Source organism: Muscardinus avellanarius (genome assembly GCF_963383645.1).
Source record: "Muscardinus avellanarius genome assembly, chromosome: 3".
Classification (NCBI taxonomy): Eukaryota; Metazoa; Chordata; class Mammalia; order Rodentia; family Gliridae; genus Muscardinus; species Muscardinus avellanarius.
The window spans coordinates 51,479,527-51,506,688 of NC_137788.1; the positions used below are offsets into that span (position 1 = coordinate 51,479,527).

At 34.3% G+C, this 27,162-nt stretch overlaps 1 protein-coding gene across 1 annotated transcript in view; it reads left to right on the forward strand.

The window, feature by feature from the left end:
- HOOK1 (hook microtubule tethering protein 1) overlaps positions 1-27,162 on the forward strand; it is a gene marked incomplete at both ends in the record, with an annotated part of 53,415 nt that overhangs the window by 18,763 nt on the left and 7,490 nt on the right. Inside the window, 14 exons of the mRNA XM_080690634.1 lie at positions 424-491; positions 2,183-2,245; positions 3,111-3,194; positions 11,844-12,010; positions 13,941-14,081; positions 15,010-15,211; positions 15,690-15,800; positions 20,224-20,311; positions 20,387-20,447; positions 21,549-21,689; positions 23,553-23,646; positions 25,447-25,481; positions 25,976-26,058; positions 26,651-26,751. Of these exons, the coding sequence (XP_080546760.1) occupies positions 424-491; positions 2,183-2,245; positions 3,111-3,194; positions 11,844-12,010; positions 13,941-14,081; positions 15,010-15,211; positions 15,690-15,800; positions 20,224-20,311; positions 20,387-20,447; positions 21,549-21,689; positions 23,553-23,646; positions 25,447-25,481; positions 25,976-26,058; positions 26,651-26,751 (1,439 nt within the window). The remainder of the gene's footprint in view (positions 1-423; positions 492-2,182; positions 2,246-3,110; positions 3,195-11,843; positions 12,011-13,940; positions 14,082-15,009; positions 15,212-15,689; positions 15,801-20,223; positions 20,312-20,386; positions 20,448-21,548; positions 21,690-23,552; positions 23,647-25,446; positions 25,482-25,975; positions 26,059-26,650; positions 26,752-27,162) is intronic.

A 27,162-nucleotide genomic window follows, 5' to 3' on the forward strand; every position in this document is an offset into this window, starting at 1 on the left:
ACTTTAGAGGCTGAGACAGGAGGTGTTTATAGGAGGCTGTGCAAGTCCTTTGGAAAGCATTTTATGAGTCTAAAACCAAATAACAATTGTCATAATTATTTTAAGATTAATTACAGTTTATTTCTTATAAGAAAATTTGAGGGTTTCTTTAGGAAAAAAGAAAACATTTAAAAATATTAGTATTATTCTGCTTGTTTCCAATAAAAGTATTAGAAAATAAATCCTAAAATTTCAGGATAGCTGTTTTAGCTGTGTTCATATATGGTTGCTATTATTTATATGGTAATACATATTAGAAGAAATATAATGTATTTGCATAGAGGATTATTTGTAGTAAATAAATTTTTATTTCTATTTATTGAATGGTTAAGGTACTATGAATAAAGAGTAGATTTTTTCAGATTGAATTTTTTTTAATCACAGAACATATTAAAAATATAATGACACTGGAAGAGTCTGTTCAACATGTGGTCATGACTGCTATTCAAGAGGTAAGTTACATCACATTAACATAAATATGAAAATTTTGGACCAAATTATAGAAAACTTATATAAACTTTGTGGATTTTTGTTTTTTTCTCTGTATAAACTTCCTCTTTGGAGTGGGCTTGCTCTTCTTTAGCTATTGAGCCCCCCCCGCCCCCCGCCAAATATACCTTAAGCGACCTTTACGCCTAGTTTTAGTCTCCAATTATAAAAGTGCATTGGCAAGTTAATAATGTCAAGTTCTTTAAAATAACTTTAACTAATAAAGAAAAACAGGATAAACAACCTTTGTGCTGGGCGTGGTGGCACACCCAGCATTTGGAGGCAGAGACCAGAGGATTGCAAGACCCAGTTTCAAAATAAAGAATAAAAAATAGGGCTTGAGGTGTAGCTCAGAGGTAGAATGCCCCTGGGTTCTATCCAGTACTGAAAAACAAACAACCTTTGTGCAGATGGAAATTTTAATTTTTTCTCCTTTTTTCTGCCAACTAGTGTAATCCTTCCTGGTGCTGTAGTTTATATATAGTGTCTGTACTTTTAGAATGTTAGATCTGTGAACAGATATGGTGATTGATTTTGGAGCTAAGTAGTCTGGATTTAAGCTCTTCAATCATCTCAGGAGATAAGGTCAGAACTTGTGGGTACAGTGTCCTCTTAATATCAGGCTAACAAGCTCAGCTGCAGTGGAGTACAGAGGAGACCAAAGAAAAGAGAGGGCAAACAAGCTTTGGAAGAGGCATGATTTAGAGGGAGACATCCCTCTATATAGGTCTGTGTTATTCTGCAGATCAGAGTTTGCATAAATAAACTCTGCCTTTCATATGCAAAAAGGTATTTTTTTGCAGGACCCTTTTATTTTCTTTGTTATACTGGGGATGGAACCCAGGCATATTCTACTTCTTGAGCTACAACCCCAGCCTTCTTTTATTTCTTTTATTTGGAAATAGGCTCTTGCTAAGTTGCTGAGAGCCTCACTAAGTTTCTGAGGCAGGCTTCAAACCTGCAATCCTGTTGCAGCCTCCCAAGTACTTGGATTACAAGCGTGTACCACCATGCTGGTCTCTCTTTTTCCTTTTAAAATGACTTCTCAAGTTAGAAATTTTACCATATCACTAATTTAAGGCTGGATTTTAATTAGTTAATTTAGGCTATATAAGAATTTATTTTTTAAAAGTTCATTGATGTGTTCAATTTTATTTAGCAATAACTTTGGATTATAACTTTTCAGTATACAATTACTTTGAATATATCTACATACATATTTCAAGCATGATTTACCTTTTTTTTTTTTTTTTTTTTTGGTATTGGGAGTTGAACCCAGGGACATTCTACCTCTGAGCTACTCTCCCAGACCTATTTTTCATTCTTTATTTCGAAACAAGGTCTCACTAAGTTGTAGAGTGCCTCACTAAGTAGCTGAGAACTGGCTGCGAACCTGTAATCCTGTCTCAGCCTCCCAAATACTGCATGTGCCACCACGTCCTGCTCAACTTACTCTTAATGACCTCACTAGTATACTTGAACATTGTTATTTAGGTTAAACCTCCAATAATTTTTTTTATTTGAATAGGGTTCTAAAAATAATTAAATTAAGGCAAAGAAAAACTACATGTAAATCTTACTAATTTAAGTATGTATATTTTCACTTTATAAACATCACATTATTATACTTAATTTTACTATTTTAATTTCTTAGTTGATGAGTAAAGAAATTGTGAGCTCTCCTGCAAATGATGCTGTTGGAGAATTAGAGCAACAGGTGAGTACTTCACAAACAGTAATATGGTTCCTTTGCCAATTACCTTCATAAGGCATATGCAGTAGAGAGTATAGAAGGATATTTTCTTCCGTGAAACTGAGTTTATTTTGCTATAAGATTCCAGTTGAGTATTATTATGCATTCCTTCATGAATGTAAGTAATGGTGGTCTCTAGAGTTTTTTGTGATCATGTTCCAAGAGTTGGCTAGCATTGAACATTCCTCCTGACACTTATAAATACATATTTGCTCCAATAGATAGTGATATTTAAATAGCAAGCAATCTAAAAGAGTTGTAAGTTTTAATAAAAAGGTAACATAATTTTTGTTAGGCTTGCTATTCTCTTTTCTGATATTGAAGAAATATTTCAAAGACTTGGTGTTCTGTGACAGAACTGTTTTATCTGGGGCAAAAACTACTCTCTCCCCATGTATCACCCAATCTGAGTTGTGGGAGACAGGATAAGCAGAGAAGCAGTTGTAGCTTTAGACATCTGTATTATTTTTAGACATCTGAGTCTTTTTTAATGTGTATTATCAGTCACAGAAGTATTTCTAATAATTTTTGTTAAACGTTTGTCTAAATGTAAATATGCTGTGTTCTATTTAAAATGTCTCTGTGATGAAATCTCAGAGTAAATATTTTCAATAATTTTTAAAATATTTCACAGGGATTTAGACAATTTTATTTCTGTGGGACCGTATCCTTAAATGTTAATGAGAATATGTAAATATTACACGTAGACAACACAAATATAACCTAGTTGTTAGATAAATCTTTAAAACCATTTTTAGCATTTTTTGTATCAGTGTTCATTGTGAGAATATATTTTTCTATTTTTTAAGAATTATGTTTTATATTATAGCTTAAAAGTGCTTTGGAAGAACTTCAGGAAGCACTAGCAGAAAAAGAAGAACTGAAGCAAAGATGCCAAGAACTGGATATGCAGGTATGGACAAGAAAACTAACTAAAGAAGAGCTTCCTTTTGATTTTAAGTAATCAAGTGGCCACACATTTTAGAGGATGGGTTTCAATTCATGGCAGAAATATTAAAAATCCAAACATGAATTTCATAAGTATTTTTCTCTGAGAGTTAAAAATTGCTGGCCCAACTCTTTGAGAAAAATTATTGTGCTAATTGGAGGATTTCATTTATTTAGATGAAGACTCAGTTTTGTCTTTTATAAATGGAAAAATTAAGTTATCTACTTTATATTTGTTGATGAATATTAAATGAGGTAACTTATGGAAGTGCCTGACCTCCATTAAAATAAGGTGCATACTTTTTAATATCATCGATATACACTTAATATAGTAGCTATTATATATAATAGCTCATGCTTTGTTTTGTTCAAATGTACATGTATGTGAATATATCTATATGTACTTCTAGTATTTATAACCTTGGCATGAGCAACAGTAGTTACTGGTTAAGAGGGTAGACTGTCAGCCAGGCCAGCTATGTACAGAACTGGCCACATTGCTAGCTGGTTGTGTGTATCAAGCAAGTTACTTCATTTCTCTACACTTCAGTTTTCTCTTTTGAGAAACAGAGTCATGGTTATCTTTGTTTCCATAGTGCGCTCAAGGATTAAATGGGTACATATCCTAACACAGAAGTGCTGTATGTTTGCCTATTGCTAGTCTGTGAAAATACAAATGTGAAAATTATGCAGTAAGTCTAGAAAAAAAAGTATAGAAAAGGTTAATTGAACCTTCATAGCATGTCGTATGTAAGCTGAAATTTTAGTTCAAGCAATGAACTAAATAAGTAATTGAATTGAAAAGTAAAAGGAAAGGAAACAAGGTTGTGTCAGCATTATCTTTGCTAGATGAAGTAAATACCTAAAGTGATAGTGTTCAATAGTACTTTTTTTTTTTGTACTGGGGATAGAACCCAGGGGCATTTTACCTTCGAGCTACACTCCCAGCCCTAGGTTTTAGTCTTTTTATTTTTGAAACAGGGTCTCACTGAGTTGCTAAGTGCCTTACTAAGTAGCTGTGGCTGTCTGCAAACCACCGTCCTCCGGTCTCTGCCTCCCGAATGCTGGTAATACAAGTGTGCGCCGTCACACCTGGCTTTGGATAGTACTTTTAACTCTCAATGGATTACATATAAGGAGGAGTGAAGTGACTTACAGTGACTATTTAAAATAATGGCAGCAGAATTTAGGCCTAATAATGCCATCTTTTAAAAAAAAAAAAGTCCTCTATATTTGAATGAAGAAAGAATTTTACCTATAAGGTGAATTCTATTTTTTCTCCTTTGCATCTTTCTTAATGAACACATTGTACCTAAAACCCACACCCATACCCACCTGCAAAGCATCTGAAATGTGTTGTTTTTAATTAGGATCATACTTACCTATAGAAATATCTTATATAAAGAATGAAGGATTGAGCCATTCTGGTTAATATTTTGATTTGAGTTGGAAATTTTAGAAAATCCAGAGAAGGACAGAGGCAGGTGCAGAGTGAATCTAAAAGATGTATCACCATGGGCACTTGTTACGAGATGCATAGATCTCCTCCCAACATTCCAAGTCATGGGTCTGGGATGAGCCCACAGGATTGAGTACTCCCTTGCTCTCAAGTTTGTGTTGGAGGTGGCTGTGGAACCACACCTAACAGATGGATAGGGAAAAGGTTAGTTTCTTACCAATTGTTAAAACTAAAATTTGGCTTTGTTTCTCTTCCTACCCAGTGTGGAGGACTGAAAACATGGTTTCTCTTCTAGCTAAAATTTTGTGACAACTCTTGCCCTCAAGCTTGAATGAGGTACTAAGCTGAGAACCACTAATCTTAAAATTCAGGATCTGAAATGATCCAAAATCTAAAACGTTTTAAACACTGACAGTAGACATTTCCATACCTGTCCTCATGTGATAGCTCACAATCAAAATAGATTTACACACACAGTTTAGTGTCCTCAAGAGAAAAAGACCATCCTATTTCCTATCCCCTATCAGCTATGATGAATTTTCTCCCGCTCCTGATTCCCCATGCAAGCACCATCACAAAGGGTGATAAAATGCCACATTAGTAGGCTAGACACAATAATGGCAGGTTCTTCATAATGCCCACATGGGGCTCAGACATGTGTAAAGTAAATGGTTAAGTACACTATTTTTTGCTCTCTTGTATAAAAATATTGTTGAAAATATCCAAAAGCCCTACAGACTTCCCTATTGGTAACAGTGATAGCAAAAGAGGAAGTATTTACATTTATAGAACAAAAACCAAGTTGCTAGAAAAACTAAAGAGTGGTGTAAGTGTGGAACATCTGGGAGACAGTGGTGTAGGAATGACTGCCAAAGAAACAAAAGGAGAAAGTGCTGAAATTCTATGCTAAAGTGTAAAAATTAGTGCAAAGTAGAAAAGCACTGATAAAGCTAAATTCAAACATGTATTCAAAGAATGGCTCAATCACTATCACAGTTACTACATCTTCAGTTAACAGTATGCTGATCATGAAACAAGCAAAAATCTATCATGGTAAAATGAAAGTTAAGGGACACTGAATATTCAACAAATTTGTTGCAGAAATTTAAGAAAAGATAGTTAAATATTTAAAGCTTTGTGGTGATAAAGCACCCACTGATTACAAAGCAGCAGAGAAATGCACTGATGAGTTTGCCAAGGCCATTGCTGGTGGAAATCTGGTGCCAGAGCAAGTAATGCTGATGAAACGTCATTGGTGTTTTCTTTTTGTTGTGTGTGTGTGTGTGTGTTATTTGTCCAGAAACACTACAGCTGATGAGCCAGCCCCATAGGAATTAAGGATGGCAAGGACAGAATAACTGTGTTGGGGATACGCTTAGTGTAGGGCATGCAGAAGTATAAATGTACTGTGATAAGCAAACTTGTGTCCTTGTTATTTTGAAGGAATGAATTTCTTCCTGGTCCATTATTATCCTAACTAGTCATGGATCCACAGGGACATTGGTTCTGATTGGTTCTCAAATGTTTTGTTAAGAGCACTTGTGCTTAACACAGGGAAGCTGGGCTTTATGACTACAAGATTTTGTTACTCCTTGACAGCTGTTCTCATCTTCCAGATAAAATTCTTATAAAAAATAATGCTTATGCCATGTGCTTTTTCATCAAATGTGACTTTATTAATTTATCCATGTGACCAGGCTAAACTTTGATAAATGGAGAGTAAATATGAAGACATCTTCTTGAACAACATGTTAGCATCAGTAAACAGAGGCATGAATGTGAAAGTTGTTGTGTATGCTGTTGCCAGTGCTTGAAACACAGTGAATAAAGACATAGTTATGTATGCCTGGCACAATCTCTGACCTATAAATATTTTTGGTGGTTATTTTGAAGGATTCTATGTGTCAAGCGAGAAAAAAATGATATCTAGCCTCCTTACATAGGCAAAAAAATATAGTTTTAGAGTGTCATCGAGCTGAAAGAGGTAGATATAGAAGGGTGTGTGTGCGTATACACATTTGGTGCTGCGATTTAAGCCTAGGGCCTTGTGTATGCTAAGTGTGCACTTTTTAATATCAGTAATGAGGTTCCATTTGTTCATTCATTGACTGATGGTGAAGTATAAAAATGGTTTTGAATGAAGGTGATCACGATAATAGTGACAACAAAGACATTGTTAACACTATAGAAACATGCCTATAGATGACACAGTGAAAATGTGAAATGGCCTTACTGAAGGACTAGAGCAGTGTGTGTGTGTAACAAAACAAGAAATCATGTCAGCTTATGAGAGCACAGACTTCAAGACAAAAGCTCTTGATGTGAAGGCAGATGACTAAAGGAAACATTGTGAGGAATAGATTTTGATGCCAAATAGCCACAGATTGTCCACAGGGGCGACTGAGAAAGTTACACCTTTCCCTTCAGTTCATTCAGTGTACACAAACTTGATCTTATGCACAGATTACTTAAATGTTATATTGTTACCTCTAGGCTGTATGTATAAGGTATGTATAAAGCATAAATGAATTTTCTTTTACACTTAGATCTTATCCCCAAGTTACTTCATTGCATATGTGCAAGTATTCTAAACTCTGAAAACTTCTGAGTCCAAGAATTTTAGATAAGAGATACATTCCTTTATTTGCGCTCTACTCCCACCCTATAGTGGCTTTTATTAAAGCATCTTCCATAGCTCTTAGGTAGTTATTTACATTTTAATTGTAAGAGTCTTAAGAGTAAATACTGTAGTTTGTATCTGTATCACTTAGAATTATACATGACATAATAATCACTGAACTGCTTTACATGATGAGCATGGCTACATGCATTGAATTTGGAAGCATACAGTTATATCTTTACATTGTCCTTCTAGGAACAGTTTCCCAGCCTGTTTTTGTATTTCTCCTTTGAAGATGTTAAAGCGTAAACTGAGTCACAATAAAATTTTAAGGAATTTATTTAAGTCATTGATAAGCCATTCCAAACCAGAAGCAGTTTAGGATTTTCCGTGAAGAAACTTAAAGAGGAGGCATTTATAGTGCGGCCACAGCACTAAAGCAAAACAACTGCTTGTCTTATTTGGTTGGAAGTCCTAGTTGTATAATTTCAAGCTTGTTGGCTGTTTGATTTTGTTTGCGTCTAAGTTCTGATTCCCTTAATAATAACATTTATAAGAAATAGCTTAAGCAAAGTTTTACTTAAACTTGCAAATTAAGCACAATTTAGATCACTTACTGAGGCCTAACTGGTTTTGCCTGCTTCAGGATTCTTCAGGTGTTGTCTCCATTTTAATTTTTTGTAACAAAGGGCAGTGTTTGTAAGTTAACTCTACTGTGTTCAAGGCAATTACTTGATATTAGCTTCCTGTTCACTTATCCAAATGCAGTCTCATTTTGTGGAATTAATTTATACCTATTGGAAAAATAGCAAACTTGTGCATTAATTTTGTGGATATTGTAGTAAGATAGCTTTTATAAAACAAGTTCTTAGTGAAATCATGTATAATCTTCTGATCTTAGGAAAGGTCAGCTATTGCTGTAAGTTTTTAACTAGAAAAGAGATAGAATCAAAGGAGCACAACATGCTTGTTTTAAAGTGTTACTAAGAAGATGGCGACCGAGAAAAGCGGGGCTTAAGAGCCCCGCTAACAACAAATCTCCATTACCACAAAATTAGCACCTTTCAAAGCCAGAAAACAACATCACCAGAGAAACAAAAAAAAAATCAACAGGCTCCAGAGAGAAAGCAGACTGAGAACAGAGCCACGGAGGAGATCCTCACGCCCGAGGACGTGGCTTCAGGCCTGAGGACGCGGCAGCAGCGCCATACTGCCAGCAACAGCGGCGAGTTCACGGGACGGCCACAGCAAGCTGAGGGGAGCCGCTGCGGAACAGCCAGGCGGGATTTCTCGGCGCAGAGGGCATCTAAAGCTCCCAGTGGCTGAGCTCAGCACACGCTGCAGGGATCCAGAGTGGAAATCAAAACCAAGAAAAAAAAACGCCAGCCCCATAGCCGAGGGCGTAGCAGCGGCGCCATATTGCCACCAGCGGCAACAGCACCGAATTCACCGAATGCAGTAGAGCTACATCTGCATACTCAAGAACAGTGAGTCAAATTGTGGGCCACAGCGGAGAAATCCCAGTACTGTACTCACTGGGATTTGACCCAGTGGGAGAGGGGCGGTGGCAGAGATATCACACCATAGGAGAACGTGCAACCTGGCACCCTCCACATTCTAAAGCAGCCTCTATCGACTCTCTGGGTCGGAGACTCTGTGATACAACCCAGTAAAGGAGTAGTGGGGTCTGAGATACTACTGACTCGAGATCCAGAGCACTTTAAGTGAAGTCATAGTAACCCAAGGGAAGAACCCAGAGAAGGCACAAACTTCCAAAATCATGGGAAAGAGGAATAATACTGGAGCAGTGAATGCTCACAACCCCACAACATCAGAACCCGATAAAACAGAAATTCAGAGATTTCTAGAAGATCAAATCAGGAAAATAACTGTAGAAATAATAGAGGTGCTTCGAAAAGAACTCAGAGAGAGCCAAAAAGAGATAAAGGATGCAATTAATGAAGTAAAGGCCTCAATTCAAAGCACAAACAACCGTTTAGAACACATGGAGAACAGAATCTCGCTCTTAGAAGATGATCATTCCAAAAATGAACGCACAGTTTCTAATCTAGAAAAAAATATCCGACAGCAGGAATCTGATATTGAAGAAATATGGGCCCATTTTAAGAGAGGTAACCTAAGAATAATTGGAATAGAGGAGGGAAAAGAAAGTGAAACCAAAGGGATCAACAATCTCTTCAAGAAAGTAATAGCAGAAAATTTTCCAGACATAGAGCAAGAGGTCGATACGCAGGTCCAGGAAACGTATAGAACTCCCTTTAGACAGGATCGGAGAAGAGGATCCCCACGCCACATAATTGTCAAAATGACCAATGTGGAAGCCAAGCAGAGAATCTTAAAGGCAACAAAAGCAAAGGGCCAAGTGACATTCAGAGGCAAGCCAATTAGAATCACTCCAGACTTCCCAAACCAAGTCATGAGAGCCAGAAGGGCTTGGAGTAACATATTCCAAACTCTGAAAGAAAACAACTTCCAGGCAAAAATTTCCTACCCAGCAAAACTTTCTATCAAATTAGATGGAGAAATAAGAAGCTTCCATGACAAACAGAAACTGAAGGAATTTATGTCTTCAAAACCAGCACTAGAGAAAATACTCAAAGAGATTAACTACAAAGAAGAAATAGGTAACACACATCAGAACTAGAGAAACAAGATTTTCCATTCAACAGACAACTAAGATTGGTTATCTGTGGAGATTCATTACTTATGTTAGTCTTTTACCTATCTCTAAATGGTATTGTTTGCCTTTATTGTTGTTAATTTTTAGAATTTCTAGTTGGAATATTAATATACCTTCAGATATAGCATTTGGAAATATTTTATCCCATTCTATTAGTAACTGTTAACTCTGTTTACATTGTTTTTGGATATACAATATGTTTTTTATTTTTTAGGGAGTTTGTATACTCTTCTGTTGCCTGTGCCATTGAAATCATAACCAAGAAATCACTGCCAATTTCAATGTTGTGAGGCTTTATGACCCAGATTTTCTCCTAAAAGTTTATAGTCTTAAGATTTATATTTAGGTCTTTTATCTATTTTGAGTTAATATTTGTATATGGGATTAGGTAAGGGTCCAACTTTATTCTTTTCCATGTAATTATTATGTTTCAACAATATTTAGTTAAAAGATTATTATTTATACCACCAAATGTTCGTGGAAACCTTGTCAAAAATAACTTGACAATATAGGGAAGAATTTAGCTCTAGGCTTTTATTTAACTCCAATGGTTTATATATCTGCCTTTAGAATAGTACTACACTGTTTCAATTATTGTAGCTTTGTATGGTTTGAAATCAGAAAATATACATCTTCTAGCTTTGTTCTTTTTCAAGATCGTTGTGGGTACCTAGAGTCCATATTCCATATTAGGATAGATTTTTTTTCTGAAAAATAAATATATAAATATATGATAGTTTCACCTAAAAAATAGAAAAAATAGATTCTCTGGTAAGAAAGAAAGCAAAAAGAAATATTGAAATATTATCTTTAAGTCATCAAAAGCTTGGTATCAGACAAATGAAACTGTTATGTGAGATTATCATTTTTAATTTTTGATAAATTGCTATAATACTAGATGTTAATCACTAAGCCAAGCATGGGAGGGAGGGATAGGGAGAGAATGGGGTGGGGATCGGGTGGGGGCTGACTGGGCAATGTGTGCATGTATGTCTACAAAAGTATGTATCCCACTATGATGTATGAATACAGTGCACCAATTAAAAATTAAAAAAAAAAATAAAGTGTTACTAAAAAGAAAGATCATCATGTTTTTTGAAATACCTACTTTATTTATTTATTTATTTATTTATTTATTTTTGGTGGTGCTGGGGATGGAACCTAGGGGCTTTCTACCTCCGGGCTATACTCCCAGACCTATTTTATACTTTATTTGGAAACAGGGTCTCACTAAATTGTTGAGAACCTCACTCAGTAGCTGAGGCTGGCTTCAAACCCGTGCTATCCTCCTGTCTCAGCCTCCCAAGCACGGGGATTACAAGCGTGTGCCACCATGCACGGCTGAAATACCTACTTTAAATCATAAGCAGTTCCCTTGTCTAAATGGAATCAATTTATCTCTTTGTTGTTATCAACCAAATATGCTTGTTCCCTGAATATGTGACATCAGACTGGTAGTTTTCTACTATAAATGGTGCTTCGGCTTACTAGGTGATAGCATTCTGGAAATTAGTTTATACATAACTAAAAGGGGGGACAAATTAGTTTTTAACTTCAGTTCATGCATTACATTTTAGGTATTTAGAAACATTTTCTTCTCAAAACTAAGGTAGGTATAACATTTTAAAGGCATTCTTACTGATATATATATTGATTTGTTTTTCTTTGTTTGACCCTAACCTCTTGGACTCAGAATTCTAGAGTTGGAAAAATCCTTTGAGATCAACTAGTCTGATTGACCACACTCTTTTCATGTTCTCATTAAAATTAGATTCAAGAACTCCTGATTCTGAAGTTTTGTATCATTACTTATAAGTGTGTATTTGCTTCTCAGGTGACTGCACTTCAGGATGAGAAGAATTCGCTGGTTTCAGAGAATGAGATGATGAATGAGAAACTTGACCAGTTGGATGGCTCCTTTGATGATCCAAATACAATGGTTGCAAAAAAGTATTTTCATGCACAGTTACAACTAGAACAATTACAGGAAGAAAACTTCAGGTAGCATTTTTAGTAGAAATTATTTTAAAGAATGCTGTCTATTAAGCCAGTAGCTAAAAAAACCCCATAATATCAACAATTAATTATTAAGTATTGTTAAATATGTTTAGGATGTATTTTAAGCTACTAAAAATGCCAACTATTGTAAATGGTTTCTGCCTGAAAGGGCTTATCATCCATTTAAGCAAGCAGTATATGGACATAAAAATAAACAGCTTAAAATAAAAGGAAAAATGAAGGCCATAGGCAAAACAATAAGGGAGTTCAAGGGAATCATTGAGGAGGAATAGGGAGCTTCTCACATAGTAGAGGTGACCTGGTTATAAATGGAAAAACTGTTAAGTTTTAAGTTACAAAGATGTCTCTTACTTTAATATTTATGTTACTTTTATAAAAGAGTCATAATGTTTGGGGCTGAGGATATAGCTCAGTGGTAGAGTACTTGCCTAGCATGTGGAAAGCCCCAGGTTGGATACCCAGCACCACAAAAACATGACAAAAAAAGTCATAGTTCTTACCTTTAAGGACCATTCATTGTCTCTTTTGTGCTTACCTCTTGAGTTCTTGTACCATAAGACCTTGAAAGCAGGCATTTTAATTGTGTTATGCATCTTTTATATCATTTTAAGCTTGCAAAAGAAGTTATAAGAATACTATAATACCTTTTGCAATGTGTGTGTGTGTGTGTGTGTGTGTGTGTGTGTGTGTGTGTGGTGCAGGTGATTGAACCTAGTGGTGGTGATGTTTTACCACTCAGTTATACCCCAGCTCTTTTTATTTTTAATTTTTTCTCACTTACTAAGTGCTGGCCTAGAAACTAAGATCCTTCTGTCTCAGCTTCCCAAATACTGGGATTTACAGGCATGCACTACCATGCCTGACTTTTTACAATGTTTTATAGGTTTTTATTTTCTTTATTAGTTTCTCTAGTCATGTTAGATGCACATTTTTTTAATGAACCATTGAGACTAAATTGGAGACACGCTACTCCTCCTTTATACTTTGGTGTATAGTTCCTAAAATCAAGGACATTATTTTATATAACACAGTATAGGAAATTTATCATCAATGGAATATTATCTAATCCATAGACCATATTCATATTTCATCAGGTTTTTTTCTGCTTCAAAATCTAATTCAGGATCATGCATTGTACTTAGAAGTGGATTTTTATTCAATGGGCTGTATAAATCTATTCTCTTATCATTTATTTTGATGCTCAGATTTTCCTAGATTTTGCCAGTAGGAAGTTTTCAATTGGACCTTATGTTCTTTCAACATGTTATCTTTCTTTGAGCACTTTCTCACTTTCTGGCACCACAAAATGTCCCACCCATTTTACTTAACTTATTAGTCTATTTAGAGTTAATATTTTACTTCTTTGTATGCTGTTTATTTTTAAAATTTTATGTTTATTCCATATATTTTCTGTTTTTGAAATTAAAATTTTTATTACAAACTAAAGTTAACTAAGTAATGTTCAGAAATAAAAATGAAAATTGAAGCCGGGCGTGGTGGCGCACACTTGTAATCCCAGCATTCGGGAGGCTGAGACCAGAGGATCATGGTTCGCGGACAGCCTCAGCTACTTAGGCCCTCTGCAACTCAGTGAGATGCAGTTTCAAAATAAAGAATAAAAAATAGGGCAGGGGGTGTAGTTTGGAGGTCAAATGCCCCTGGGTTCCATCCCCAGACCCGCAAAAAAAAAAAAAAAAAAAAAAGAAAAAAGAAAATTGAGAACAAGTTAAGAACTAAAAGATGCCTTATTTTTCAGTCTTTGCTATTTCATTCTGCTTATTCCTTCAGTCTTTGAATGTGGAATTCCAGTGTGTCACACTAAGGTCATATTTTAGTATGAAGATAAATTATGGAAATTATAATTCTTGTAAACGATAAGTTGTTAATATATAACTTGTTTCCTTTGTGTAAGGCTTGAAGCTGCAAAAGATGATTACCGTGTTCATTGTGAAGAACTTGAAAAACAACTAATTGAATTTCAGCATAGGAATGATGAATTGACCAGTCTTGCTGAAGAAACAAGGGCCCTGAAAGATGAAATAGATGTTCTTAGGTATGGCGTGGCTAATTATTATATGCCTAATAATAATTAGAGATTATTAGGATCATCTCTGTGTATCACATATATTTAAAGGTTTTGAGTGTTCACTTCTTTTTTAATATTGACATTGCAGTCTAAGGACAATATTCAGTTTCAAGTAGTTTCACATTAGAGTGCAGAAACTGCAAATTGGCCTGTTCCTTAAAAATTTTTAAATGATACATTTAACTTGACATGGTACCCATTATTATAGTTTGTGAATTTTTCATGTTAGGAAATATATTTCACAATCTGTATTTTAGTATATGATAAAATATAAATAAGAATACTAAGTTATTTTTGGGAAGATTGTCTTGTACAATATAAAATTTATATTTGGCTTTTGCTTATGAAATAATTACCTACTACATAAACTATTTATATGTTCCTTTTTATATTTTTCTTAATTACCTTTCTTTTTACGTTTTAAAACAAAATCTGTACAGTCATTACTTTGTACTTAGCTGTGTTGATGTGATTTTGTTTACTTATCTTTGTTCCAGGCCAGTTTAGTCAGATAAGTGCAATTCAAAGAGCTTTGCCAGACAAATTATATATTGAGATATCTTCCTAAATATATCAAACACATAGAATAAAAGTATGTTAAATGATACATACAAAGCAGAGTTTTCTTATAAACTGAAGAATGGCTCATAATTGTTCAACTGTATATACAAACCCATTATTTTTTATACAGTGAGCTAAAAATGGTTTGATAAAGAAACATGTTTGAAATATTTTTATTTTCTTTACCTTTTTAAGAAAAAGATTGAACTTTAAATTGTTTTAGGTCCAAGTCTTTGTTATAGCAGAGAAGATTCATTTTATAGCCAGAATAATATTGTTATATGTATGTACATACTCCTTTTTGCACAGTAAACCTTGGTCTTTATTATTATAGGGCTACCTCTGATAAAGCAAATAAACTGGAATCGACAGTAGAGATATATCGTCAGAAGCTACAAGATCTTAATGACCTTCGCAAGCAGGTGAAAACTTTACAGGAAACAAACATGATGTACATGCATAACACAGTCAGCTTAGAAGAAGAATTAAAGAAGGCAAATGCAGCACGCACACAATTAGAAACATACAAAAGGCAGGTAAGAAATTATCTTTTAATTCATAATACCCAGAGTTCAACTTTGTTCTTCCATTTCATCATAAAAGTTAAGTGTTTTATGCAACAATCCTTCTATCTCTAATTTTAATACAAAGGTTGATAAGGGAATTTGACTTCTCTAGGTCTTTCACCTTCTTATTACCTTCTGACTTGTTTGTTTTGGGGATTTTATTGTTTGTTATCCTTTTTGATAATCAGTGGTAATGCCTAGAGGATGGTAGAGAATAGAGCTGTAACCTAAGATACCTGTTCAACTACTTATCAAATAACCTAGAAAAGCATTAGAAGGCTGATTTTTAAAACTTTTGTGCTTAATTATTGAGTATTTTGAATTTTATGTTCTTTTTTATCTTCATACTGTTTTACAAATAATTGGGTTATTTAATATAAACATCTTATTTTCAATCAATTCTCTCATTTGCTCAATTCTGAAAGACTATACATTTTTCTGACAACAGGTTCAGGACCTTCACGTTAAACTTTCCTCTGAATCTAAAAGGGCAGATACACTAGCATTTGAAATGAAGCGGCTTGAAGAAAAACATGAAGCTCTACTTAAGGAAAAAGAGGTAATCATAAATATACTGATAAAGCATATGTCATTCTTTTGGCCTTTAAGCTACACTTGTTCTTTTTAGAATAAGGGTGGTGATTTCTATTAGTTTTTGCTTTCTTAAAATTGAAATTGAAATTGTAGATATAAAAGAAAGTCTTGTAAAAATTATCACTTCAATTTTTAAGTAAATTTTACTTTTGATTAATATGTTCTAAAATGTACATATCAGTGGGGTCCAGTGTGACATTTCAACACATATGTACACTAGTCACATACAGCTAGAGCTTCTCTCTATCTACCTCTCTTTGTCCCAACTTACTTTGACCATTCAGGATATTCTGCATTCAGGCTGATTGTTTTAGCTTCTACATATGAGGGAGGACATGCAGTACGTGTCTTTGTCTGGTGTATTTTACTTAAAATAGTAAGTTCTAGTTTCATCCATTTTGCTACAAATGAGATTCATCTCTATGACTGAATAATATTCTATTGTGTGTGTGTGTGTGTGTGTGTGTGTGTGTGTGTGTATGTCATAAATATGTATGACATATATGTCATACTTTTAAAAAGCTTTTCATCTGTTAATGGGCACCTAGGTTAACTTCATAAGCTACATCTTTGTTATGTTATTTCCATTGACTACTCAGAAGTGAAATAGCTGTCATATGGCAGATCTATTATTATTTCATTGAGGAGCCTCTATACTGTTCTCTATAATGACTATACCAATTTACATTTCCACCAAAAGTGTATGAAAGTTACTTTTTCTCACATCCTTACCTTAGTATTTCTTTTCTTTTTTTTTTTTTTTTTTTTTTTTTTTTTTTTTTTTTTAGTGGTACTGGGGATGGAACCCAGGGGACTTCTACCTCTGGGCTACACTCCCAGACCTATGTTATATTTTTATTTGGAAACAGGGTCTCTTAAGCCAGCTGAAGCTCGCTTCGAACCTGTGCAATCCTCCTGTCTCAGCCTCCCAAGCGCGGGGATTACAAGCGTGCGCCACCACGCTCGGCTAGTATATCTTTGTAAAGCCAATGTGCTAATGACAAATTCCTTATTTTGTTTTATATTTTTATCTAATTTGGGAACATTTATAGTTTATCCTTCATATTCAAAGGATGTTTTTCTGGTTATCAACTTCTTGTTTTATATTCCTTTTCTTTTAAAGCACTTTGGTATCTCACTGTATTCTGGACTTCACTCTGTGATGAGAACCAGCTGTTATAACTTATTGAGGGTTCCTTTTATGTGAAGTCTCATCTTTTGGCTACTTTCAAGATTCTTTCTTCTCGACTTTGTGTACCTTGTGATCTGTCTACTAGGTGTGAATACCTTTCAGTGTACTTTACATTCACTGAACTTCTTGAATTTGTCAGGATTATTTTATATAAAATTTGGACATGTTTTAGCCATTTAATCAAAAATGTTTTTCTTTTTTAACTCTTCTCTGATTTTTTCATGTACATATATTGGTATACTTAGGGTGTGTCATAGGACTTCAAATTTTACTTGTTAAAATTTTGTTTTTGTTTTTTTTTTTTACGCTGGGCGTGGTGGATTGTGCAGGTTCGTAGTCAGCCTAGCTGGCTTAAGAGACCCTGTTTCCAAATAAATAAAAAACGGTTTGGAAGTGTAGCCCGGAGGGAGAAGGACTTCCAGGAACCCCAGTACCACCAAAAAAAAAAAAATAAAAAAAATTGTTTTTTTCCTGGGTTTAGTGGTGCACATCTATAATTCCAGTAACTTGGGAGGCTGAGACAAGAGAATCACAAGTTTAAGGCCAGCCTTATCAATTTTCAAGACCCTGCCCCTCTACCAAAAAAAGGCTAGGGATGTAGCTGAGTGGTAGAAAACCCCTGGGTCCAGTTCTCAATTACACACCACACACACACACACACACACACACACACACACACACACACACTGTAACACACAAACACAGAGTTTACCAGAAACCCCTGGGTCCAGTCCTCAGTTACACACACACACTTTACCAGAAACCCCTGGATCTAGTCCTCAATTACACACACACACACACACACACACACACTCTCTCTCTCTCTCTCTCTCTCTCTCTCTCTCTCTCTTACACACACACACACAGAGTTTACCAGAAACCCCTGGGTCCAGTCCTCAGTTACACACACACACACACACACACACACACACACACACACACACTTTACCAGACTCGATAATTTCAGTTAATTTATTTTCAAATTTCTCAACTTTCTATGGGCCTGACAAGATATTTCACTCCATATATCCATATATTAGACTTTTCAAGTCCAGAATTTCTAGTTCTTTTTATAATTTCTCTTTTCCTCTATTTGGTGAGGCATTGTAATTTCATTTAATTCTTTGTACATGGTTTGCTGTAGTTCTTTGAATGTAATTATATTAACCATTTAGTTTTGGTCTGTTGTCCACCCACTAGTTCCATCTCATTGGCTGCTTCATTTGATTGATTTTATCCTCCAGCTTATAGGCTACCCTTTTACTTTGTGTATTTTTGTTTAAAACCTAGCATTTGACATATTTCTCCCACCTTCAAGGTTTATTGTTGTTCTTTTTTTCTTCAGTGACATCATTGGACTAGTTCTGTAAGTCCTGTGCTCTTTGCAATTTGTGGCCACCGAAGTCTGTGGTCAGTTACCACTGTGGCCAGTGCATGGCTGGTCAGGGATCGCATAGATACTGTGAATCAACAGAGGTAGCAGAGTGGATAATTTCAATTACTATATTGAACTGGACTCAACTTAATTAGTCTGAGAGAGCTCAGCTTTTACCAAAGGACGAAGTATGTGTATTGAAAATCACTTTAAAGGCTCAAGCAGTTTAAAACTATGTATGCCTTTATGTCCTGTTTGCATAGATCTCAAGTTCCTCAAAAACTGGACATTGTTGCGGGGAGGGTGTCAGGTCTTTTCTTGGTGCCCAGCTCTGCACATGGCTTACTTTTCATCTCCAGGAACATGTCAGAGCTTTACATAGCCTCCTGTGGACTTCCTTTTTCTCAGATATTTCTTGTAAACTTGTGGTGTACCTAAACTCTTTCTGTTTATCCCCAGTGGTACCACAGACTTAAGCAGCTGTGGTGGTAAAGAGTTGCTTGTGATCACTTTTGATATATGCTTGGGAATATGGCTCTTCCTGCAGAGCAATTGCTAAATTGGGTCAAATAATGGAAATCTCTGAAAATGAGGCTTCTTCTGGGACCTGCAGGACAGGTCAAGTAGTGATAATTCTCTAAGGATAATGGAGCTCTTCAAGAGGAGCTTCTTGTCCAGTCTGCTTCTCTGGTGACTCCTAAAGCTCTTGGTTTCCACAGCTACAGTCATAGAGACGCTTCTAGTTTTCAGTTCTCCAGAGTTGAGGAGAGGAGATAGTAGTAAGGTGAGTTAAAAAAAAAAAAAAAAGCTCACCATTCTAATAAAGGATTTAGCAAGTTTTCTTTAATAAGTATGTCTCAGATTGCTGTAGGTCTTTGACTTATATCCAAAACACTGTAAAAGTTGAAAAAGACAAGAACAAATTTTCTAGTGTTCACACTGCATTTATGAAAGGGCAGTTTTATAGAAAGCCTCATGCCTGTATCTACTTATAATTTATAGGGCTCCCTATAGCACTTGTGGACTTCAACCTAAGGACCCCTGGAATCAGTTACTAATATGCTATTAGGTTGACTTCAATTACATAATGGAGTTTTATTTATTAATTTGGAACATAGAATTTGAGATATGATTTTATACTCAGAATTACTTTTCAGATTCTGGAAACATTTAAATGTGACTGTTTTATTCAAAACACAGAAGTTTCTCATTGGTGTAAGCTCAAATATAATATTAAGTGAAATTAAGTCCTTGTCATTGAGGAATGGTATTTTCCTACTGATTCATACTTCTATGATGTTACCTTACCACTTGTAGTATTTCACCACAGTGGTAAAAAAAATACTTAGTCTCTTACTTCTCTTACATTCTAGATACTTGAGTCTACCTTATTCATTATTCAAAACATTTGCAAGGGTTTATACATTTGTATTCCCATTTTGAAAATATAGGTATTAAAGACAAAAAGTTAAATAACTTGCCCAACATAAAATAGCTAGGAAGTTGAATTCCCTGGAATTCAAACAGTTTATTTTCCTCCAAAGTCCATGCTCTTTTTATTACCTATAGTATATTTACATGTGTACCCTGTTTCATAATTGCATTCATTTAGTTAAAAGATCTGATCTTTTATCTGGTGGGGAAATCAGAAACTATGTGTTGTAAAAAGGCATATTATCATGTGACTTATATACAAGAATATGACTCTCTTAAAACTAAAACATTTTAATAATTATCAAACTCACTTAAATTATTGTAAGCATAAAGAACATTTATTAGTAGAAGTAAATATTTTTGCTGATATTAACAATTCTTTCTTAGAGACTAATAGAGCAACGTGATACTTTGAAAGAAACGAATGAGGAGCTTCGATGTTCACAAGTACAGCAGGATCATCTGAACCAAACAGGTATATTTGGTTAGATTTACAAAAAAGTTTTTTAAATGGTTGAAATACTGAAATACAGGTCTATTTTTTATATAGATGCATCTGCTACTAAAAGTTATGAGAATCTTGCTGCTGAGATTATGCCAGTGGAATACAGGTAAACTTACTTCCATTGATTGATAGTCCATATTTAATATTAAAAATGTGATTCATTTTTTCTCTTGCAAATTGTTTATGCTTTGAAGCTTATTTTATGAGTTATAAAGCTGAAAATAGCCTGTTCTCAAATGCTTAAATTTCCTAAATCAGATTGTTATTACCATAGCAGTTTTAAAATCTCTTCAGAAGTAAAATTTTACAAAGTGGGAAAATAACATTGTAGTTTTTAAAATTTGACCTTTATTGTATTGAAATTACTTTTCCATTTTTTAACTCTGGAAATTTCTTTTGATACATGGCATTCAGATCCATGAAGGTGGGAAAGTAGATGAGTTGTCAATAATAGCAGAAGGATGAAGCAGAAGTTAAAATAGAAATGTAAAGGCTTCTCTCAATCCAGTTTTTATCTTGCTTTTTACTGCTATGTAAAAAAAGTACTTTGGGACTTTTGACTAATCTCGTATTCTTACCGTTTTTATTTTCCTCTTATGGCAGCAGTTTATTGCCTCAAACTCAATTTGTTCTTTTTATTTTATTTTTAAAAATTTGTATGTGTGCATTGTAGTCATACATCTTAATGGAGTAGAAGATAGTATAGGCATACATGTACACATCATTTAGCCCTTTTTAAAAATAGTTTCATTGAGATATCATTTATTCATTTAAAATATATAGTTCAGTGGTTTTTATTTTTATTTTTAATACTTTTATTAGTGTATACTTGTGATTATGTATCACAGTGAGATTAAAAATAGTTATCAGAGTTAGTGAGATTGTTATATAGCTATAACATTATTCCAACTGTTTCCTTCATCATCCTTTTGTAAATAGTTGCTAAATTACCAAAGCAAAATAATTTATGCTCTCTTGGGGATTTGCATTTAATAATATATAGGATAATTCTATACTGTTAACTTTAACAGTTTACTCTATTTTTGAGGCATAATACTTTAGTTCACATAATTTTAAAAAAAACTTTCAGAAGCTTTGATCGCCTTTTAAAATGATAGCAGTTGAGTCGAGAAGATTTTTCCTTCTAGAAAAAAATAGTGACCAATATTTTTTAAATTTTAAAAACAAATTTGCTTTTGAACAATAGGGAGGTATTTATTCGGCTACAACATGAAAACAAGATGCTTCGCTTACAGCAGGAAGGTTCTGAGAATGAACGCATTGAAGAGCTACAGGAGCAGCTAGAGCAGAAGCACCGCAAGATGAACGAATTGGAAACAGAACAAAGGTGACTGACTCCTTCTTTGTACCCTGAAGTCACAGTGGTCCACTTGCCCAGCCATGAGACATTGATTCACAAGTGGAAACTGCTGCTCTAAAGAAATTACATTATCTAGAAGTCATTTGGTATTTTTTTCATATTCTTTCACCACTATAAATTTTACTCAGTGAAAGAAGTGAGGTGATTCACTTCAGTCATTTATTGCAACACATGTGGATTCTTGAGTTTCGTTTAGCTATCATCACAGTTGATAGAGAATTCAACAAATGAATCAGTGGCATTTCTGCTGTTTGTACAGTCTGCTGAGTACCTGGGGGCAGGGATTGCCTAGCCAAATCTGAGTCCCACTTCTGTTAAAACCTACCAATTGTTTCTGCAAGTTACTTAAACTTAGACTCATTTTCTTCAGCTGTAAATATGGTTGTTAGGCAGATTACAGATGATGTATTTGAAGCAAATGGTGCACTTATTTGGTACCAATGAGGTGCTCAAACCTTATAATATATATAAGTATTTGTATATATATACTTACTGCATACCAGGTAGCTTTTTAAGTCTAAGCACTCTTTTTGTTATTAACTCAAATAGAGCCCACCCTTAACTATGTGAAGTAGTGACTATAAATGACTTTTCCATGGATGAGGCAGAGATACAGAGAGGTTAACTTAGCTGCAGTTATACAGCTTCTAAGTTATAGATTCTACATTTGAAGTTTTTGTCAATATATTTTCTGACTTCCTACTCATAACCATGCTGCTAACCTGCTACCTATTAATCAGGCATTTGAATTTATTTATCCAACCTTTATTGGATCTTAACACCAGAAATTTTAGAGACACTTGAACTTCCTCTTTCTCAAACTTGTATGTATACTGTCTCATATTAAAAGAAGAGCCAAGCATGGTGGCACATGCTTCTAATCCCAGTACATCGGAGTCTGAGACAGGAGGATTGCAGGTTTATGGCCAGCCTCAGCTACTTACTGAGGCCCTCCGCAACTTAGTGAGACCCTGTCTCAAAATAAAGAATAAAAAATATGGCTGGGGGTGTCGCTCAGAGGTATAAAAGCTCCTGGGTTCTATTCCTGATACAGAAAACAAAACAAAAATCTATGGTTAAAAGAGGAGTAACATTTTAACTTTCTGAAGAGACCTTTAGTGTTTTCTATCTTGTTAATACTAGCGATACTAAGTTTTAGATTTAAGAAAATTCAAAAAGGATTACAGACATGTTAATATTCTCATTAATGATAACTGCAACAAGAGTGTATCATATGTATGTATTCCTATGTGTGTGCCTGTGTTTATAAAGAAAGATGGAGAGATACGCATTCTTGCTGGAAACTTTAGTGAAGGTAATTTTTAAGCAGTTTTAAAGAATGGAATTTTTCCAAGTTAAATTATATACTAGTCATTAATGCAAATCTGTTAAATTTAAATAAAAAGCCTTAAATAAATGATTAGAAAATGGTGACCTTTCTCTTCTCCCAATACACTGAAATCTGAAACAGAAAAAGAAAACCTACCGTTCATTAAAAATACAACTGTAGGAAATTGAGCTGGTATTCTACTTTTCTGCCCATGAGTACATTGCAGAAGGGTTATGTTTTTGCCATTGACATATAAGTACCTTAAATTTTAAAATGTGAGCATGAATGCTTTCAGAAAGAAAAAGTCTTTTTCTAAGTATTTTTTTAGAAGTAGCCTTCTGATTTGTGTACTATACATAGTCATATATAGTTGTTCTACATGTTGTTGCTATCAAATGCATATTTTAAATTAAATTGAACAAATGCACCTCTGTAGACCAACCACTTAGACTTTAAATATAAAGAGATAATATGATTGTATATGACTGATCTTACATTAGGCTGAGTAAAGAGCGCATCCGAGAGTTGCAGCAGCAGATTGAGGACCTCCAGAAGTCTCTTCAGGAACACGGTTCCAAGTCTGAAGGCGAAAGTGTAAGTAATTTAGAAATGATAATAATTCTGTTGTGCATGTGTTCACTCTAGTAGCTCCTCATGCTCCAATTAATGTTGTTTTTAAACTGCCACCCTTATCATTGAGGGTACACTTAAATACCGTATATATCTGCATAACAGATGCAGTGATTTTGCCAACTTGGAGTCTATTAATTGATCATAATGTTGTAAGGTGATTTCTATCTGTCCTACTTTAACAGCTGCACCCAAGTTCATAATAATTCTTGATTTGAAAGCATGCTATACTTGAAGTCTTCACCATTCTGCTGGGATTCCATCAGGGTTGTCATGAAACAAAATTCAAATGAGAACAATCAGCAGTCAGAGTGGGGAAACCGCCCAAGAGGAAAATAAAAAAGGAAGTTGGGCATGGTAGCAAATGCCTATAATTCAGTACCTGGGAAACTGAGACAGGATGATTACAGGTTTGAGGTCAGCCTCATCAACTTAGACCATCAGCAACTTAGTAAAACCCTGTTTCAAAGTAAAATTTTAAAAAAGGGCTAGGGGTATAGCTTTGAGGTAAAATTTCCCCTGGGTTCAATCCCCATCACACACAAAAAAATCAGTGAGTAAAATATTTATTCAAGAAATGGATATACTGCCCTCTGGAGGACAAAGGCCTGAACGCAGTCTCGAGGACATCACCTTTCACAGTGACCTTACCATTTTTTACTGGATGGCAGATAGTGTTAGGGCAGAGATAAGAAGATTTTAAAAAGAGCTCCAGTTAACATGTCTAGCAGTTTTTCTATAGTTTATTTCTTTATGTGGAGAGAAATAGTATTGAGAGTTGGTTGTGTATTTAACAAATACAAAAATAAGGCAAAATAACAACAATAAAAAAAGTAGGATGGGATATAGCTAGAGAGGTATTGATTGAGATTAGATAGGATGTTAAGTGATCATTCCTATGTTGGGGGAGGAAACTGAAGAGTAGGTAGAGATGGAAAGGGATTGAAAGGGTTGTGTTTCCTTTCTGTCTTTTATGTACTTTATATGATTTTTTCTTTTTTCCCTGGGGGCTTGGAAAATAGAAATCGGCTCATGCATGGCGGCATCTCATATGTGCATATATACGGTATCGTACTCTCTCTAATACAAATATTCTTAAATTTCAGGGAATACTTCTTAAATGGGATATTTTTGGGGGAGTACATTTTGGATTGCAGTGCTATAGAGATTTTAAATTTCTTTTTTATTTGTATTCAAATTATATTTCAGATTATACATTTTAAACTCTGCAACTATTCAGTTGATGAAGAACTACTATTATAGTTTAGAGTACTATTTTTAAGAGAAAATTTTATTTTAAAATGTTTTATAAAATCTTTAATTTCATTGTTAATATTATTAAAGTGCTTACATTTATAGTGATACAATCTTAAAATTTATATTTAAAATAATAGTCTATAATAAAGATACTATAATAAAGATACTATAAAAGATCCTTTAAAATGTTTGATACTCCTTGCTATATCACATTCAGTTTTTATTTGCTACTTTTCTTCAAGTTCAAATTTAATTTTATTATGTTCAGAAATGTGGCATTTTTCCTTTACCATACTCTTCCTTATTTCCTATTTCTATTTTGATGTAAAAAACATGCTTAAAATCTTATGTTTTTAAAAGTATGTTACCAGAAATGCAAATTATAAGATCATGTACAATTTTACATGTTAATATACCTTCAAAAGGTGATAAAATGATTTCGATGTCTGGAAAATTTATCTTTTCAAGATAGTCATCTTACAGCAACTTTTTTTTTTAATTTTATAGTCCAGCAAACTAAAGCAGAAGTTGGAAGCTCATATGTAAGTAAAACTGGCATTTTATTTCCAGTATGAGAAAGGAATTGTTGTAGAAGCTTTCTATACGTTAATTTCCTTTTCTGATTTGGTAAATAAAAGCAAACAGTCTGCTGCTGATTAAATATTCACCACTGCCACCAAAAAGTAAAAAGAAAAACATTCTAAAAGGCTGATCCTGCCTGGAAACCATCTCAAACTCCTACCTGTTTTCATTGCTAATGTCATTTGAAAAATGTTATGGATATTTAACCTATCACATATTTCCTAGGCAGTGAGAGTGCCAAGGGAAACACATTTTTGGCATCTACCATGTGCCAGGCAGTCTCCATCCTCTTAGCAACCCCCTAGAGTTAGACAGGTACTGTTCCCACTTCACAGCTGAGGAAAGTAAGGACCAGAAAGTGGCTTGACAAAACATAACACATGTTATATGCAGAGATCAGTTTTCATCCTCAGGTCTGTTTGACTTCTGGCTGAGTCCTCTTTCTACTACTTAGGGAAAAACTAACAGAGGTCCATGAGGAATTACAGAAGAAACAGGAGCTCATTGAAGATCTTCAGCCAGATTTAAACCAAAATGGTAGGTATTTATAAAAATTTGGTTCGGACTCTAAGGATTTGCCCTTTTTAGTTGAAGAATATAAGAACTGTGTTTAAGTCTATAAAATGTGCAGATATATACATATATTATAAATAAGAACTATGATGATTTTAGTGTTGCATAAGATATGATCTAATCTCAAAGGAAAAAGTAAATCTAATAATATGAACTGGTTGATATATATAGGAGTATCAAACATTAAAAATGTAATATAATTAATACTCTAGAAATGTTTCAAATAAAATAATTTCAAATTGGATAAAATGAACTTTAAAACATTGTATATAAATAATGCCTTATATTTTCTTTATATATGATTTTCTTAAATTAAAAAGTATAGTTTATTGAAATATTTGGTAGAAAATAGAAAAATAACTAGATTGCAGATAATGATTGAGGATGTATTGGTAGTAGTTCAAAAGTTTTAGATGAGAACTCACTATAAACAAGAAATAAAAATATTTATAAGATTTTTTTATCAGTCTTCAGAAAATAACTTTGATCAATAAAATTTTGTGTGTGAGGGTGAAAGGCAATAATTAGTCATGTTTCATTTTATTTTTACTAATAGTGCAAAAGATCAGTGAACTTGAAGCTGCTCTTCAGAAGAAAGATGAAGATATGAAAGCAATGGAGGAAAGATATAAAATGTACTTGGAGAAAGCCAGAAATGTGAGTGAGTTACCTTTCTGAGTCCGAGCCTTTTTGGCCCATCTTCTTATTAATCCGGTTTCTCCTAGTTTTACTCATGCTTTTGCGTCTGTATCCAGTCTCTGCTCTCTGCTGCTTGCCTTGGCTGCTGGGTTACTCAGTGTCTCCATGTCAGTCCTCACACTCAGCTCTGTCACACTAACATCAGATGGAATAAACACATAATTTATAGGAATACATGTGGAGCATTGTGGTGACCTCATTAGAGAAAGTGACTGCTAGGATGTATGCAGTCTTTAGCTCTTAGCAAAATGAGCCTAAAAAGGTTGTTTGCTAGAGTTTTAACTCATTTTTCAAAAGTAAAATTTGCCAGAATTTTAACACAATTAACATTTTAACTTTTGTGAAAAAACAGCTTTTTAGACTGAAATT